We start from the raw sequence: 13,280 nt of genomic DNA on the forward strand, positions 1-13,280 counted from the left end.
CAAATTACTTGGTTAACTACCTGGTGGCTCTGACATGTAGCATGAACCAGCTGGAGGACTGACTACATTGCTTTGGGTGTTAGAACCAGGAGTGCTGAAAGGGACAGACAGATATTTCTTTCAATAGCAATGACACTTTTGATTAAAATTATAAAATTATATTGGAAAGTTGTTTAGAATTAATTCTTTTTTTTATTAGACAAGCAATATTTTATTTTGGGTTTACTTTCCCTTTATCATGTTAGAGAAGCTCTCTTACTGGCTCTTTGCGCATTTGTGTGTATCCCCAGGGACTTCTGCTCGCCACGTTTCCTCCAGTTCCAAGGATCTGGATGTGATGATGAGAGAGCTGTACAAAGAGGAAAGTAAGAAAGCCAAGTTGGACATTGGAGACACCATCAGGGTTCGAGGCAGCATCAAGGTGTTTCGGGATCAAAGAGAGATCGTGGCCTCTGTTTTCTGTAAGTTCGGCCTATCCTGTCTGTGCACACTAACTAATTGCTATTTATTGCCATTTATTCCTATGTTCTTGCTTTTATAGATAAAGTGGAGGACCCTAAATTGGATATACAAATGGCAAGGATGTTCGATCTTCCCTACATGTACAGAAATGTCTATGACAAGCCGTTTGCTATCCCGGAGCATTTGAAAGATTCATCCGCAGGACAAACGTAAGTGAATCCGGTACACTACATATATGTGATATGAGGAACACATACTGCTAATGAACATGCATAAAAAAGAAAGCATGCCATATATATATATATATATATATATATATATATATATAAAGGTAGTGCCCTTTGGACAATGGTTGCTGCCATTTGGGACATGTTTGAAGATGTAATGATACATTAGTAACAGACCCAGCCAGTAAAAATAATACTTGACGCCAATTTTACTAATAGGGTAAAAAAATAAATAGTATATGTTTATCCAGAAAAGGTGGAAATCCTAGGTTGGCCCAGGCTAGGACAATTCCTATTAGCCTATCCTGATTTTATCTATGTGCCTTTGTAAAAACCTAAACCATTTGTCACTATTAATATTTAATTGCTATGAGAGTGGGCCTAGGGTGTCAGGTTCTTTGGTTGGCCCACTGTTTGCAACTACAACTACTAACATGCACTGCACCGCGGTTGTTCTATACACACACAGCTCGCCAGCTTGTGGCTAAGCACCATAAATACTCATACAGGTATGGGATCCATTATCCAGAAACCCATTATCCAGAAATGATCTCCTTTCTTTCTGTAATAATAAAACAGTACCTTATACTTAATCCGAACTAAGATATAATTAATCCTTATTGGAGGCAAAAGAATCCTATTGGGTTTAATTAATATGTACATTATTTTTTAGTAGACTTATGGTATGGAGATCAAACTTATGGAAAGATCCCTTATATGGAAAACCCCAGGTCCTGAACATTCTGGATAACATGTCCCATACCTGCATAATACTTTTAGTTTCTAATTTGCTGTAGACCGATCGGAGAGAGAGACCACTAATAACTGACCATGCCAAAAAGTAAAAGAAACAATAATAAATAGGGATACACCGAATCCACTTTTTTGGATTTGGCTGAACTGCCGAACCCTAATTAGCATATGCTAATTAGGGTCAAATGTTGCCGCGTGCAGCGCATGGCAAAAAAAATTAAACTTCCGTGTTTCTGTAACAAAATGTCACGTGATTTTTTGGATTCGGTTTGGCCATGAACGTGGATTCGTCTGAATCCTGCCGAAAAAGGCAGATTCTTGACCAAATCCCGAACCGGATCCTGGATTTGGTGCATCCCTAATAATAAATACAATTTGTGGAACCTGTCTTTTTATTACCCCAATAACAGCGTATCGGGAAAGTCCCTGTTAAGGATAAATATTTTCCCTTTAAAACAACACCATACTCCTCTACCTTTTTTTTTTATTCTCATTTTCAACTACTATACCTGCAGTGTTACTGAATTTAGGCACAGGATACATAAAGATAAACAAGGAAATAGGCTGCACAGAGACAAACCGTGCTGAGTTAGGTAAATAACAATGTTTCAGCAGGGACAGTTATCAGAGGCAAATCTGTCTGAGAGGAGAAACCTGGGAATCCCTTAAAATAGGCCATTTTCCAGTCGGAATCTGCTTGGAACTGGGCGCCTTCTGGTGCGACATGTTGATAAGTTTATTTGGCTGATTATCACATAAATGGAAGTGGTCACAGGCAAAATGGATTTACTAGCTCTTTTGTCTGATCCAGCATTTATTGGGCAATTCTGCTTACTGTACGTAGCCAAATTGGCCAATGAACAGGGTTGGACTGGCTTACCAGGATACTGGAAAAATCATGGTGGGCCCCAACCCTGTTGGGCCTTGCTACCTGCCCGCATACCAGCCACCACTGGTCCCTGCTCCACTGTGCTACTTACTTTCTTGTTAAAAATTTACGTTTGCCTATGTGTTCCACAGGGCCATCACTGTGCATTCCAATACACTGACACCTTTAATTTTTAACAGCAAAATAAGTAGCGCATCAGGACAGGGTCCAGTGGTGGCTGGGGGTGGAGCGGTAGCTGGGGGTGGGTCCTTAAGTGGCTTGTTGGTGGGCCCTTGAGTCGGTTACCTGGTGGACCCCAGATAGCATAGTCTAACTTAGTTGTGTACCTAACCGATATAATTGAGCAGGGTTTCTTTAATGTTAATATATAGATACCCAGGGCATTTTTGAAATTCCTCCAGTTGATAATTGACCTGCTCTTGGAGGTAGCCTAGTTCAGTGAGGGCTTTGGAATAGCCAGTGCTGGATTATGTTCTAACCTTGACATAAAGGGTTATTTACAAACACCAATGCAATGTGTCGATGTTATGAAATATAACCCCTTGGTGGTTGTTATCCAAAGCAAGATTGGATGGATGACATTTTAAAACCCAGTGTGACCCACAAGATTAATGTTCCATGCTGGGGGACATGGGGCTGGTAAAATGGACTTGGGATGGCAGGAGAGCTTTCTAAACATCACTGCTGACTTCAGCCAATAACAATGATCCCTTCCAATTTAAACAGAACAGATCATTCTAATCAGAAGACTCGTGAGCAATATAGAGCCCTTTTACTAGTAATTTAGTCTTTCATAGCTGTTGCACAAGATCCAGTCAGAAAGCAAATTAGAAAGACTAAAATGTTTTGTGTGGCTACCTGCCCACAGTGTTCCCTAAAGTGTGGGTTTAAGGGGGTTATGTTATGTCTTTGCTTTCTGTCTCATGGGGAATCCAAAAATGTCTCCAAATGACATAACTCTTTGTCCTTCTTATATTCCAGCGATCACCATATTGTAACACAATCACATCTGATCATGCTATTGAGTGAAAAAGTGAAAGTGTTTCTAATGGAGAACAAAATACACAATTTTTACCAACGGGAATTAGAAAGTGTTGACTCCTTAATTGCTATTGCTAGCCGTCCAGTTAGTGATTTCAAGGTGGGTATGTATTCATATGCTTTTTAATCCTACACCACCAAATGAAAACTGATAACCCTGTATCTGGCACAGACATGGCAATTCCTTTCTTACAGTTTTCTTACATTGTGTTGTGCTGTCTAATGAGCTTTGGCATTCATAATGTTTTTTTAGAGGGGTACCTGGGCACACTCGAGAACCTGACTATAGGCCCCATTGCCTGCATGTTGCTTCCATCTCTGCATACCTTGACCAACAACCCCACTGTTAGAAAGGACTGTTTGCAGGTAGCAGGGACTAAGCAGGATTTGGCCCATTAGGATTTCTCCCAGTAACCCCGGTGTGCCAGAACGAACCTGCTGCAATCAAGGAACCTGTCATTTAATGCAGTATACAACATATGTGCATCGTATAACATCACATAACCGAATTGCTGTTGTTCTAGACCATAGAGTCCATGGAAAGTTCTAACTCCAAACAAATCCGCAGCATATTCAAAGAAGCCATCCAGCTGCTGCTAAAGGAAGGTTACATTTTCCAAAAGGACCAAAATCGGGAGGTTTATCAGGTGAGAAAATAAACTGCTGAAACCCCTCCAGTTTCTGTGATAGGGGTTATATTTAATGAGTTCATAGGGCAGTAATGGATTTAGGTTGGGATCTCCAGCCTGCAGCTGTTTTCTACCTGTTATATCCACAACTCCCTGCACCTCTTTAAAGCCAGCTAAAGAGACACTGTTTTAAGATATCAGGCTTATGATATATTAATTGACTCACAGATTCCAGTGCCAACATTTGTCTGACATTCTTTAAATAAGATGGTCGCCTGGATTCCTTTAGACAGGCAATACAACGGCCGAGGTGTCAGTGCAGCAAGGCTACTGCTACTTTATATGTTTATATATAGTGTGTTCTGATTTCATAATGTGCTGCTTATATAAAGCAGCAGGAACATAGCCTTGCTGCACTGACACCTCGGCCATTGTAGTGTCTGTCTAAAGGAATCCAGGCGACCATCTTATTTAAAGAATGTCAGACAAATGTTGGCACTGGAATCGGTGAGTCAATTAATATACCATAATTTTAGAAATCACAAAGTAGAACAAAGACCAGGTCATGGAATGCCCTGTAAAATATAGCCTTATAAACAGTGATTAGTGATATCAGCAGTTATAATTTGCACTCAGTGATGCAGGGCATGTCAAAGACTCGCATAGTAAAAAAAAAAAAAATAATATTTGACTCACTGATGTAAAATGTGGGAATATTTGAAGTCACCTTGGAGTTCCATTATATAGTCATTTAATTCCTTGGTGACTTGCAATTTCCTTATATTTCACAATAGTGGGTACATCCCTTCCTTAAAGGAAAAACAGAATATATAGTGACATTCATGCGTTTGTGTCTCTTCCCCAGGCAGACACTGACCCATTTTAGGGGCTTTTGCACAGTGGGTTCTGCAGTTTTTAGACTTCCTACAATTGATCACTCTTTTGTCTCTCCTTAATTAAACTTTATAGGTCACTGATCAGGATAAAGATCTGCACAAACTTACCCTTAACATCATTAAAGAAGACTGCAGAAGGCAAAAGCGTAAGTGGTGTGTATTGTCTGTGTATCTGTAAACCTAGCCATTTATTCCCTGTGCATTTTCACTGCCTATGCCAAACACTCCTCAGTGTGTGTATATACATACTGTACTGCGTGCTGCCAACACAGGAGGAATATAGTATGCATACAGTAAGCTATGCCATCGGGCTTAATGCCTTAGTAAGCAAAAATAAAACTTTACTTCTATATAGGGCATCTTTCCCTTTAGTGTAATAAAACTCATCCATGTGCATGAGAATGTACAATCCATATGGCAAGTTAATAAGCCCAGAGTTATGGACTCTGAGCTCTAAGCACATATATATATATATATATATATATATATATTTTTTTTTTTTTTTTTTTTTTTTTTTCTAAAATATAAGGATATTCGAAGTCACATAAGAGTCCCGTGACCATATAAAACAAGGCCTAAGGCCGAGTGCTTTTATACAGATCATGTGACAGAGACTACATCACTAAGCACTGATTATAAGGATATAATTTACAGGTTGCTCATGGCTTTAGTGCATTATATAATATTATACACACATTATTAATATAGAATATTATGCATGCATTATAAAATGTTATTCAGCATGCTCATATAATATAGGGGTTGCATTGTCACAATGTGTAAAAAGTTTGCATCTCTCCCTAATTCTGAAGCAAAAAATGATGATTACAGCAAGGTCCATAATTACTACAAATAAAATTAAAAAATCTTTTATTTTTTTTCCCCATTACATTGTGATTTAAACCCTTTGTTTCATTTCTGTCCATCTTATTTGCATGTAACATGTCTTTCCTGCTCTGTGCTCTGAAACACAGCCACTAGGTGTCACTATTTGATAAAGTGCTTTTTTACTATTTTCATTTTACATTTGGGAGCATTTAGTTCACAATTACTTACATGACTTTTACGGGAACCTTACATTTTATGAGCCATGTCACTTGTCTTATTTGGCAGAATCGCCCCCACCCTAGCAATGTATAATAAAACAGACACAAAGCTTGTATTTTTATGCTCATGTATGATGTGGAAAATAGGAAAACAGATTGTGTAGTAAGTAACACAGATACAATTTCTAGTCCAGTAACCCAAAATTATCCATTTGCTTGCTATGTGTTACAAAACTGCAAACCTTGCCTTTTTACATGAGCCACAAAGCACTTTCACTTGAAGCAACCCTGTTATTGGACTGACACCCCCAAAACTAATACAGGTCAGTGCACTGCCATGCTGCTAACAGCGCAGTCTGACCTATAGACTGTAGGTGCCAAAGGCTTCTGTATCCTTTAAAAGGTTAGTCTACTATTCTGCTACTATTACAGTGGTTTGCAAAAGTATTTGGCCCCCTTGAACTTTTCCACATTTTGTAACATTACAGCCACAAACATGAATCAATTTTATTGGAATTCCACGTGAAAGACCAATACAAAGTGGTGTACACGTGAGAAGTGGAAGGAAAATCATACATGATTCCAAACATTTTTTACAAATAAATAACTGGAAAGTGGGGTGTGCGTAATTATTCAGCCCCCTGAGTCAATACTTTGTAGAACCACCTTTTGCCGCAATTACAGCTGCCAGGCTTTTAGGGTATGTCTCTACCAGCTTTGCACATCTACAGACTGAAATCCTTGCCCATTCTTCTTTGCAAAACAGCTCCAGCTCAGTCAGATTAGATGGACAGCGTTTGTGAACAGCAGTTTTCAGATCTTGCCACAGATTCTCGATTGGATTTAGATCTGGACTTTGACTGGGCCATTCTAACACATGGATATGTTTTGTTTTAAACCATTCCATTGTTGCCCTGGCTTTATGTTTAGGGTCGTTGTCCTGCTGGAAGGTGAACCTCCGCCCCAGTCTCAAGTCTTTTGCAGACTCCAAGAGGTTTTCTTCCAAGATTGCCCTGTATTTGGCTCCATCCATCTTCCCATCAACTCTGACCAGCTTCCCTGTCCCTGCTGAAGAGAAGCACCCCCAGAGCATGATGCTGCCACCACCATATTTGACAGTGGGGATGGTGTGTTCAGAGTGATGTGCAGTGTTAGTTTTCCGCCACACATAGCGTTTTGCATTTTGGCCAAAAAGTTCAATTTTGGTCTCATCTGACCAGAGCACCTTCTTCCACATGTTTGCTGTGTCCCCCACATGGCTTGTGGCAAACTGCAAACGGGACTTCTTATGGTTTTCTGTTAACAATGGCTTTCTTCTTGCCACTCTTCCATAAAGGCCAACTTTGTGCAGTGCACGACTAATAGTTTTCCTATGGACAGATTCCCCCACCTGAGCTGTAGATCTCTGCAGCTCCCCCAGAGTCACCATGGGCCTCTTGGCTGCATTTCTGATCAGCGCTCTCCTTGTTCGGCCTGTGAGTTTAGGTTGACGGCCTTGTCTTGGTAGGTTTACAGCTGTGCCATACTCCTTCCATTTCTGAATGATCGGTGGAACAGTGCTCCATGGGATGTTCAAGGCTTTGGAAATCTTTTTGTAGCCTAAGCCTGCTTTAAATTTCTCAATAACTTTATCCCTGACCTGTCTGGTGTGTTGTTTGGACTTCATGGTGTTGTTGCTCCCAATATTCTCTTAGACAACCTCTGAGGCCGTCACAGAGCAGCTGTATTTGTACTGACATTAGATTACACACAGGTGCACTCTATTTAGTCATTAGCACTCATCAGGCAATCTCTATGGGCAACTGACTGCACTCAGACCAAAGGGGGCTGAATAATTACGCACATCCCACTTTGCAGTTATTTAAAAAAAAAAATGTTTGGAATCATGTATGATTTTCCTTCCACTTCTCACGTGTACACCACTTTGTATTGGTCTTTCACGTGGAATTCCAATAAAATTGATTCATGTTTGTGGCTGTAATGTGACAAAATGTGGAAAAGTTCAAGGGGGCCGAATATGGCAGCTTCAGTTCAGTAATAAACACAAATTTATCAGTTTTACCAAAACATACCCAGGTGTGCAAGATTAATTTCTACAGAAAATGAATGATCAGCATATTAACCCCTAATGTGCCAGTATAATTACTACAGAAAAGGAATAATTAGCATATTAACCCCAGATGTTTCAGTTTAATAACTTAATAAAATGGATAAAGGGTGTATTAACCAGACGTGCCAGTATAATTACTACAGCAAATGCATAATCAGCATAGTAACCCCAGACATGCCAGTAAGATCACTTTATAAATGGCCAATGAGCACTCCATTAACTCCAGAAAAGCCAATAAGGTTCCTGAAAAATGGCCAATGAGCACTGCTTTAACTCCAGACATGCCAGTAAGATCAATGCAGAATGTTGGAAGGAATGCTACTGCAATAGTTTCTGTTACTAGATGGGAATCAGAAGATGATGCAGGGGATATAAGACAAAGCTGCAATTCATTTTATCCTTTTATCCTTTCCTTGTGTTATCAGCCTGGGGAAGGGGAGAATGGGCTGTAACTTTGCTATGCCTTCTATAGTGTTTGTGTGTTGTTCTGATATAATACACTGTGGGGATAAGAACCAAACCAAATATATCTGAGATCAGTTCCTTCTCTTCTTAGCTTCTTAGCCAGACAGTTTGGTTGGACCACCAAGTGTCATATAGAAAATCCCCTGATTTCCTGACTCCTATAAGATGATGGGAGAGGAAGTAAGGATTATGGGTATTGCCTCCATGCACTTTGGCAGCTTCCCTACATATTTCCTATTTATAAACTGAAATACCTGTCCATGTAGTACTGGCAGTTATTATTATTATTAACATTTATTTATAAAGCGCCAACATATTCCGCAGCGCTGTACAATAATTGGGGTTCATACATTGGACATACAGAGTAATATATAAAGCAATCAGTAACCGATACAAGAGGTGAAGAGAGCCCTTCCCAAAAGAGCTTACAATCTACAAGGTTTCATCAAAACAGCAAAATGTTAGACATGCCCTGGTTTACTTGCATTTCTAATACTGGCAGTCGAATTCCTACATCCTTTTATATGAAACAGTGGGAGAATAAAGAAAATGTCAAACCAAAGCAGAAATGTGCCGGAAATGAAAGATTTCTGATCAAATAAAAGTTTATAAACACAATAAGCTTGGGAAATAGTTTGACCATTTTATCTTTGGTGGTTACATGCCATGTTACCCTTTACTGGACTCTACCATTCCCCTCAAGGGAAATTAATGGCTGATTGTTTTGTATGGAGTGGGGAGACCCACACCTCCTGTAGGGCGAACACTGTAGGAGAAGCCCCTTCAACAAAGTATATGCTAGTTTTGGCAAGCTATAATAAGTATTTCAAGTGACTGATTCCCATACAGACGCTAATGAGATCCTGGGCTAATGAGTTTGTGCATAACAAAAGGCTTTCAGGCTATTCTGACCTAAAATGCGCCCACAGGGCCCAGCAGAGGGCACACTAAGCAGGGGGTAAAAATGGCCATGCATGGATGGACTGTGTTACTGCATGGATGGACTGTGTTACTGCATGGATGGACTGTGTTACTGCATGGATGGACAGTGTTACTGCATGGATGGACTGTGTTACTGCATGGATGGACTGTGTTACTGCATGGATGGACCGTGTTACTGCATGGATGGACTGTGTTACTGTTTTGCTGTCGTTGTTGTGTTTTGTTGCTGTTGTTTGACCATCCAAATGGGTAGAAATGATCTGTTTATTTGGGTATAAACATGGTACATTTTTCCTATTAACCCCTACCATGACTGTGGCCTTGGACCCTCTGGAACTAGATCTATAGAACACATAGATCTAATTGGGAGAAAGAGGGTTAAAGCAAACAGACAGTGCATGGTTCTATTAAGTGTAGGGCATATGGTCCTAAATAGAAACAGGGCACCAATAGTAGAAGAACCTGATAAATAGGCGAGGAATGAGCTAGGGTGTTTGCCACCCACATCATTTAAGTCAAATAGCTTATTAGTGATCCCACCCTGGGAATAAATACTACAATAAAAATACTGCTCAGTTCTGTGAACTGATATTCTCACACTCCATGCTGCACTCCATTATTTTACAAATCTGTGGGAAGCCAGCAGTGCACTTGGTATTTACATGCACATCTGTTGTACCCCAAGTGGATTCCTTATTTCCCAAACACTTCAGCAGCTGCTAGCCCTTTTGTCTGTGGCGCTGGTCCCCAACTCTGCAGCACCCCACAGAGGATTGGGATCCATGTCTAATTACTGTATTGATTCCCTGAAACTATAGAACAGAGTTGTTAATGTTTTAGTGAATGTTACATGTGTCTTCAGAGCCAAAGGGCACACACTTTATTCTACCACAGCACCTACATCACAACATAAGGGCTGGGGTACCTGGGGCCCTCTGAGTGCCCGACTCAAGGACCTATCACCCAGCCACTGAAAGGCCCACCCCCTATTCATGCTCCACCACTCGGCCACTGTTACTTACATTGCTTTAAAAATGGGTGTGTGTTCTTCCACAGTGGAAGTTGTGGGCAAGGTTGGGATTCACCAGTTAACTTTAGTATGCTATAGAATGTCCTATTCCTAGCAGTTTTGCAACTTTTGTTTTCATTATTTATATATATATATATTTTTTTTATAGTTTTTGAATTATTTGCCTTCCTCTTACTTTTGATTACTTGCCCTGCCTATTTAGGCCCTGTCCTATTCATATTCCTGTCTCTCATTCAAACCACTGCCTGGTAGCTAGGGAGAATGAGACCCTAGCAACCAGATATCTGCTGAGATACCAAACTGGAGAGCTGCTGAACAAAAAGCCAAATAACTGAAAAACCAAAAATAGAAGAGCAATTGCAAATTATCTCAGAAGCAAAAAATGAAAGGTGATCTACCCCTTTAATGGTTCTAGTTAGCATTTGTTAGTTAAGCCGTGCCGGCTTTGGTTCTGCTGGCTCCACTGGTCTGAATGTGCTGTTAATAACCGTTGTTGGCTGCGTTTCCCAGATGCAGAAAAAGGCTGCCACTTTCTCCATATCTTGACCTGTGTCCGGCTGAGCGTTGGCTCCAGCGTTAGTGAGGCCGTACTGCGGCGCGTCATTGACACCCTGGAAGGAAACAGCGATATTGTTAGCACCATGGAAAATTACTACACGGCTTTTTAGCAGAAGTGAGAACTCTCGGAGGATATCGGCTATCCAGAAAGCTGGGAAATCGCCGGGTTGGGACTTTTATAGACTTTTTAATGTCATCAGTGTCATCTCATCAGTGTGGGTTTACACAGTTGGAATGGAGCAAACCATGTGCAGTTTTTGATGATTTTTTTATTTATAAATGAAAGCAATATTATTAAAGGAAATAATATATAATAAAATGTTTCTGGTATATTCTATTGCTTTATATGTTCATAACTGGACCTTAAGTATGTAAAGGGACAATATACTCAGTTGATATCTCTCTCGTCCTCTCCTTCTCAAGTGCTCCTAGGATCCCATCAGGCCTGGATTGTGATTCAAAATAGGCCCTGGCATTTTAAGGATACACTAAATAGTGACTGTGGCACCTTACAGCAGCCCCTCTGGCATTTGCCAGAACCCACAGATTGCCAGTCTGGGCCTGGAACCAATTAACAATAAAGCTGTGTATCTACAAAGGATAGAGAATTGTGCAAGCCAAGAATTCCTTCTGCAGAATACGACTTAAACATAGGACCCAGATTTTTTTTTTATGTTTTCCAGGGGGCTGTGTGCAATGGGTGTAAATTCCAAGAAAATGTAAAGTCCAGGAAAGAAAAAATGTAGTTTGCCTGTCAGTGTCAATTTAAAGAAAAAGTTAAATCCGGGGTTCAAAAATCAGGGTTCTACTATATTTCCTTCTACCACATAAAGGACCAAGCACTTATCTGAATGGTACAGCCAGGCTAAACCATCCACTCTTGGGGAGAAATCCCTCATAGATATGGACATTACAGCTACAAAATCAGAATGTAAGAAGCCACGCACCCCATTCTCCAAGGCCCCCCCAGTTACAGCCAAATATGAACCTATTTGCTAGAAACAGCACAATTATGGAAGATTGTATCGGTTATTGGTTGCTTTATATGTTACTCTGTATGTCCAATGTATGTAACCCACTTATTGTACAGCGCTGCGGGATATGTTGGCACTTTATAAATAAATGTTAATAACAAATAATAATATACTGTATACTCCATTCCTTTTAGGAGACCAACCAACATGGAGCCAAGTATAAGTTGTCTGCCTCCGACAGTCGGGGCCTGGGTTAAGTTTCGCCAATATGCTAGGAGCCATCAATATACCTGTAGCTGCCAATATGCCACTAGCTGCTGCATTCAACACCTACACTCGAATTCCGAAATCGGTAAAATTCGGATTAAATACAATAATTTCTGATGATCGGAAATGTCAAGAAAATGCTTACGAATACTCAATGGCACTCTGCAGCTCCAACCTGGCCCAAGGAAAGTCTCCCATAGGGCTCACTGGCACTCTGCAGCTCCAACCTGGCCCAAGGAAAGTCTCCCATAGGGCTCAATGGCACTCTGCAGCTCCAACCCGGCCCAAGGAAAGTCTCCCATAGGGCTCAATGGCACTCTGCAGCTCCAACCTGGCCCAAGGAAAGTCTCCCATAGGGCTCAATGGCACTCTGCAGCTCCAACCTGGCCCAAGGAAAGTCTCCCATAGGGCTCAATGGCACTCTGCAGCTCCAACCTGGCCCAAGGAAAGTCTCCCATAGGGCTCAATGGCACTCTGCAGCTCCAACCCGGCCCAAGGAAAGTCTCCCATAGGGCTCAATGGCACTCTGCAGCTCCAACCCGGCCCAAGGAAAGTCTCCCATAGGGCTCAATGGCACTCTGCAGCTCCAACCTGGCCCAAGGAAAGTCTCCCATAGGGCTCAATGGCACTCTGCAGCTCCAACCCGGCCCAAGGAAAGTCTCCCATAGGGCTCAATGGCACTCTGCAGCTCCAACCCGGCCCAAGGAAAGTCACGATACCAAAGCTTGAATGAATCCAAAACTTTCGTACTCTGCGCGACAATACGATTTTGTCACCTAAAATTTGTCACAATGTACGAAAAAGACGCGCAAATTAAACGAAAAAATCACAGAAAATACACATAGTTCTATAAATTAGAAAATACAAATTTTGTTGTATTCGGATTTAATTGTAGATGAATGTGCCCCTTAACATATAGTGGGGAGTAGCAAAATGCTGGTAAATAAAGGGGACTATTTTAAAGGACATGTCAACCCCAAAACTCATTTTT

At 40.9% G+C, this 13,280-nt stretch overlaps 1 protein-coding gene across 7 annotated transcripts in view; it reads left to right on the forward strand.

Moving 5' to 3' along the window:
* The window catches only part of stn1 (STN1, CST complex subunit), a 62,074-nt gene that overhangs the window by 27,688 nt on the left and 21,106 nt on the right, over positions 1 to 13,280 (forward strand). For 3 of the 7 annotated variants that reach the window (XR_004223463.1, XR_004223462.1, XM_031904991.1), the window contains exons 5-9: positions 291 to 461; positions 542 to 671; positions 3,313 to 3,472; positions 3,897 to 4,019; positions 4,971 to 5,043. Coding sequence is in view for 5 of the 7 variants with exons in the window: in XM_031904991.1 (XP_031760851.1) it covers positions 291 to 461; positions 542 to 671; positions 3,313 to 3,472; positions 3,897 to 4,019; positions 4,971 to 5,043 (657 nt within the window). In the remaining 2 variants the exon portion in view is untranslated. Of the gene's footprint in view, positions 1 to 290; positions 462 to 541; positions 672 to 3,312; positions 3,473 to 3,896; positions 4,020 to 4,970; positions 5,051 to 11,000; positions 11,379 to 12,216; positions 12,437 to 13,280 lie in introns of those variants that run through there. The other 4 variants (NM_001004908.1, XM_031904990.1, XM_031904989.1 and 1 more) reach the window with 4 other exon arrangements.

Source organism: Xenopus tropicalis, chromosome 7, assembly GCF_000004195.4.
Source record: "Xenopus tropicalis strain Nigerian chromosome 7, UCB_Xtro_10.0, whole genome shotgun sequence".
Classification (NCBI taxonomy): Eukaryota; Metazoa; Chordata; class Amphibia; order Anura; family Pipidae; genus Xenopus; species Xenopus tropicalis.